At 40.8% G+C, this 4490-nt stretch overlaps 1 protein-coding gene across 1 annotated transcript in view; it reads left to right on the top strand.

Annotated features, from left to right (window-relative positions):
• Window positions 1-1416: 1416 nt before the first annotated feature.
• The window catches only part of ITGA1 (integrin subunit alpha 1), a 76351-nt gene continuing 73277 nt past the window's right edge, over window positions 1417-4490 (top strand). The window contains exon 1 of the mRNA XM_026865447.1: window positions 1417-1645. Within this exon, the coding sequence (XP_026721248.1) occupies window positions 1618-1645 (28 nt within the window). The 5' untranslated portion in view covers window positions 1417-1617. The remainder of the gene's footprint in view (window positions 1646-4490) is intronic.

Genomic DNA, 4490 nt, shown 5'->3' with positions numbered 1-4490 from the left:
AAACTGGGGTAAAACTGGCAGTAGAAATATAACCCATTTCCAGAAAAAGTGAAATTACAGCTTTTCTCAAAATCTGTCTTCTTTTATTTTGAATGCCATTTTGGTTTCCTTTAATTTTACACTAAAACCTTTAACTGGAAAAATGTATCTAGTCTTTTAAACTGGTACCAACAGAGCTCAGATCCTCATTCAGCAAAAGTTACATATGTGCCTAAGTTCATCAACTTTGAGTAGTCCGACTGTGGTAATTAAATATATTTTATACTGTGTAAAGGCAAGCACATGCATAAATTATTACTGAATAAGGACCTTTGCTCCTAAACACAACTTTGAAATTGTGCACTGTTGGCTAAAATTTCCACAAATCTACAAGGTACACCTAAAGTGTTCTCATAAAACTAAGACAAAAGTTGGAAGATGTATTTAACTATTACAGTGATGATTAACATCCTTAGTTTATTAGCCTCTGGGGTACTTGCACAAATTCCACTAACTTCCACTTACTCACCAAATTCTTTGCTTCAATTCAAGGAAAAAATGGAGGATTTTTCTATAGCACCAAGATCTCCAGATTCTCATAAAGTATGTTGATTTCTCTTTTTCTTACTTGAGGTACCATGGGTTCTCTTGTTTTATGGAGAACAAAATTATGTTTTCACCAGGTCCAGTGCGAGAACTCATACACTATTGAAGGGATGTCACTTCACCTGAGCATCACTCTGGTAAACACAAAAGTCCTGCAAGTTGTTCTTTTACTGAGTGTTTAATGAACCCTGAAAATCCCTACTCACAGGCCTGAATCTGGCTGATTATTACCTTTGCGATTAAATCAATTATTTATTAGTGAAGTCATTCAGGAGGCAGGGAAAGAGGGGGAAGGGGTGCCATGCAAATGTTCAGTAGATGAGGGCAAAGGCAGTTAGTTGTCTGGTACTTCCTCTACGCTGCAAAGAGACACAAGACTCGAGAAAATCGTGCGCTGTCAAGAGTTATTGCATCCCCAGAGGCGCTGCGAATGGGCAAGGGGTGACTAGCTTCCTCCTGCAGGCAAATGACTGGCCGTAGAGTGCGTTTTTAAGGGGTGATGTAAGAGAAATTAAACCTGACCAGCCAAACACACCCCAACCTCAATGAGGTGATTTTTCCTGCTGAGAAGGGCAAGAGGGGTGGCCGTGGAGAATGCCCAGCTCTCTCCTGCCCTATTGGGAGAGGGTCTGTCCGGCGGGAGGCATTAATTTATTAATTATGATCGGGCAGATGTCCCTTTAAGGTCTGCCGTGCTCTCCAAGGGCTGCAGCCGGAGGCTTGAGGGGCGGGGGACGTATTTGGCTTTATTTGTACATTTTAGCGCCGGGCTAGTTTTACGGGGAGGTTTCCAAAGCTCAGAGGTCTTTGGGGGGGTGGGGGGTAGGAAAGCTGCGTGCGGGGGGAGGAAACTAAATTCTTCTTGATGAGAAGAAACAACGTAAAGACTGAATAGCAAACAGGAAATGCCTAACTCGGCTGCGAGGCGGACGGGCGGCGCAGAGCGCTGAACTCCACCGGCAGCGCAGCACCGCTCCCGCCACCCCTGCCCTCGGCCCGGGCTCCTGGCCCCGGGCTCGCAGGAGCCCAGGCATGGCTGCCTCTTACTGTATGCTGACAGGTGAGCAAAGCCCTCTTTCTGTCTTTCTTTGAAGACCCAGGCCCCGAAAGCAGCTCTGCTCCTTGCGGGACGGGGGTGAAGATGTTGGGGGCTGGCACTGAGTGACCGCGTCTCCCCCCACCCCCGATCCCTCCACCTGCCCCTGTCCCGAGAATGCCCTCCCCGGAGCTGCCCTGCGGCTGGAGACCGAGGGATTTCGATTTGCTTCTCTCTGGGAACTTTAATCCCTAAACCAATTCCAAAAGCCGGGGGCGCCGCTAGATAAGGATGAATGAGATAAATACTGTGATTGAATCAGACTTGGGAAGAGAGGTGTACCTGGCAATTTTTCTAAAATTAGGCTAGTTTTTCTGTTTTCCTTCGTTTGGCTTTCAGATGTTCTGAGTGGTAAAAGGGGAAGTGAGCAAGAGGTTAACTGAACCTATCTAATTTAACAGAGATTAATTCATCCGGAGATGGAATATGTAATATTTCCTTTTAGGGTTTCACTTATTTTTAGGGACTTACAAAAAAAAAAAAAAAAAAAAAAAAAAGTACCGTAAGTAACAATCCCCCTAGCTAGTCAATCTGTAGTAACAATTTGGAGGGGAAATCACAGGAATCAAAGGGGGAAATAGGCTAAGGCAGTGCTGGGATACATGTGCTTGCAGATTTTGATACCGAGCTCCCCAGCAGCACACAGTGAACGTGAGGCAGTACAGAGGAAGAAATCAATTTCATAAGAATTGTCAAGATGCAGGCGGCAGCAAGTGGGTAAAAGGCAACACTAGGGCTTTTCCCTCTTCTCTCTATGCTTATTGTGCAAGAACAGATAGAGGAAAATGTGAAAATCTGAATGTCGTACTTTAGTGTGCCATATTTAGCCCTTGTTCATAGATGGTTTTATTACTTTTATTACACAGTGATATTCTTTTGTTTGTGTTCCTTCACAGAAGGAGGCTTTGTAAAGTGGTAACAATTCAGTGTGCCACAACTTCCCTTCAGAGTTGCAAAGTTGCCACTGGTACTGCTGTCAGATAATTCACCAATGACAAAAAGGTTTATTGTCAGATAGGAAAACATCTCAAGAGTAGGTCCCATACAGATCTGTCAGGGTCTTAGTGATATTTTTTTGCTTTGGGGTTGGGGTTTTTTGTGGTTTTTTGGGTTTGGTTTTGGTTTTTGGTTGGTTGGTTTTTTTTTTTTATGTTTGGGTTGTAGGTTGATTTTTGGTTTGGGTTTTTTTTGTTTGGTTTTTTTTTTAAAGTTGATGTGAAATATAATGCATTTAGAAATAAGAGGAGGCATTACAGATACCAGGAATGTGATTCAAATTGTTACCAATAAATAAGAGAAGTAGTTCTCCATAAACAAATCAAAATGTCATAAAAATAAGGACAAGGTGTTTTAAAATTACAGTGGAATTAAAAAAATGCAATTTAATTACATGCTCCTCTTTTTTAAAAGAAAAAAAGGCAAATAATCTGGTAGGCACTAGCAGACAAAAACAATAGGATAAAGGAGGTGCATAGAGGTGTATGTCTGTGTATTTATACAGATATTTTTTTTTTAATTTAACTTGGTGTTGGTGAGGCCTGAGAATCTTGAGTACAGGAAGTCTGACAGATGCAGACAGACAGTCAGAAGTGCACAGAAAAGTGACAAGCCTGATAAGGGCTGAGGAAATTTATCTGCAAAGAAAGGCTGAATGAATTAGGCTTGTTTATCTAGAAGAGACAAACCCAAGGGCAAAGTGTTAAGCATTTCAAATACATATATTTACTAAAGTATTACTAGTGAGAATATTCTTCTAAATGTCAGTGTTTTCTTTGTTTTGTGAGAGCACTCAATCATAACTTTCTATATTGGATGTGTTGGTTTACAAGGAGATTGATGAATAGCTGGTTATCCATATCCAACAAAGGACAAGAGAAAATCAATGTAACTTGCTGTGCAAAAAAACTTAGGGAACACTGAGAAGCACTTTCTTGCTCTTCAAGTAATGTATTGCTAGAACAAGCTATCAAAAAAACCCACGCCTGCATATTCTCTACTGAGTTTTGATTGAAGTTGGACAAACCCCTGTGAGGGATGGTTGGGGTTTACTTCACCTGATCTTAGTGTAAGTAGTTTGACTAGGGATCTGCTAAAGTTTTCTCCTGCTCTGTGTTTCAACAGAAGAGGAAGGCAGAAATCAATCCAAAGGTTTCCATTATTTCTAATGCTTCTTCACTTATATGGAATTCACTCCTCATTGGTGATGATCATGTTGTTGGTATTGATTGAGCACTCATCTTTACAATAGAAAAGGCCAGTAATCATAAAGACAGAACTATATGCAGAGAATGGTCTCTATCCAGAGTCTGCAAAGGCAGGACAGACTCAGGATAAAGGGAAAGCATGAAAAAAAACATATTTTCCCAATTCCCTCTCCATCTTTATCTTCCTTTGCTCTTGCAACAATAACGTCCAACATTTCTCAGCAGATATTTGAGATTCTTTCCCACTAGTTCTTCTTATCCATGACTTGAGCATGTTTGCATAAATCCCAGCTAAAATGCCTATAATGTGGTGGAGAAAGGGTTTCCTATGAACATGACCTCTCCTTGTCTAAAAATATGTACATAACCCACCTTCATAAAGCAGCTGATCAAGACTCGAAGATGTAGGGCACTGTTTCAAATGTTTTCAAAATAATATTATAAAAACAGCATGGCTCCAAAATCCCTGTGAATATATGCTATTACTATTTTTATCTTCTCTTGTTCAGTGCTTAAGAAGGTGAAAATGGATGCCAAATTACTGCAATTATTAGTACCTTTAAAAAAAAAAAAAAAACAAAAAAAACACACACACACAAACCCCC

Source organism: Athene cunicularia (assembly GCF_003259725.1).
Source record: "Athene cunicularia isolate RWA chromosome Z unlocalized genomic scaffold, athCun1 chrZ_part1, whole genome shotgun sequence".
Taxonomy (NCBI): Eukaryota; Metazoa; Chordata; class Aves; order Strigiformes; family Strigidae; genus Athene; species Athene cunicularia.
Note: the sequence above shows the minus strand (reverse complement) of the source record. Positions and strands in the feature narration are given on the sequence as shown.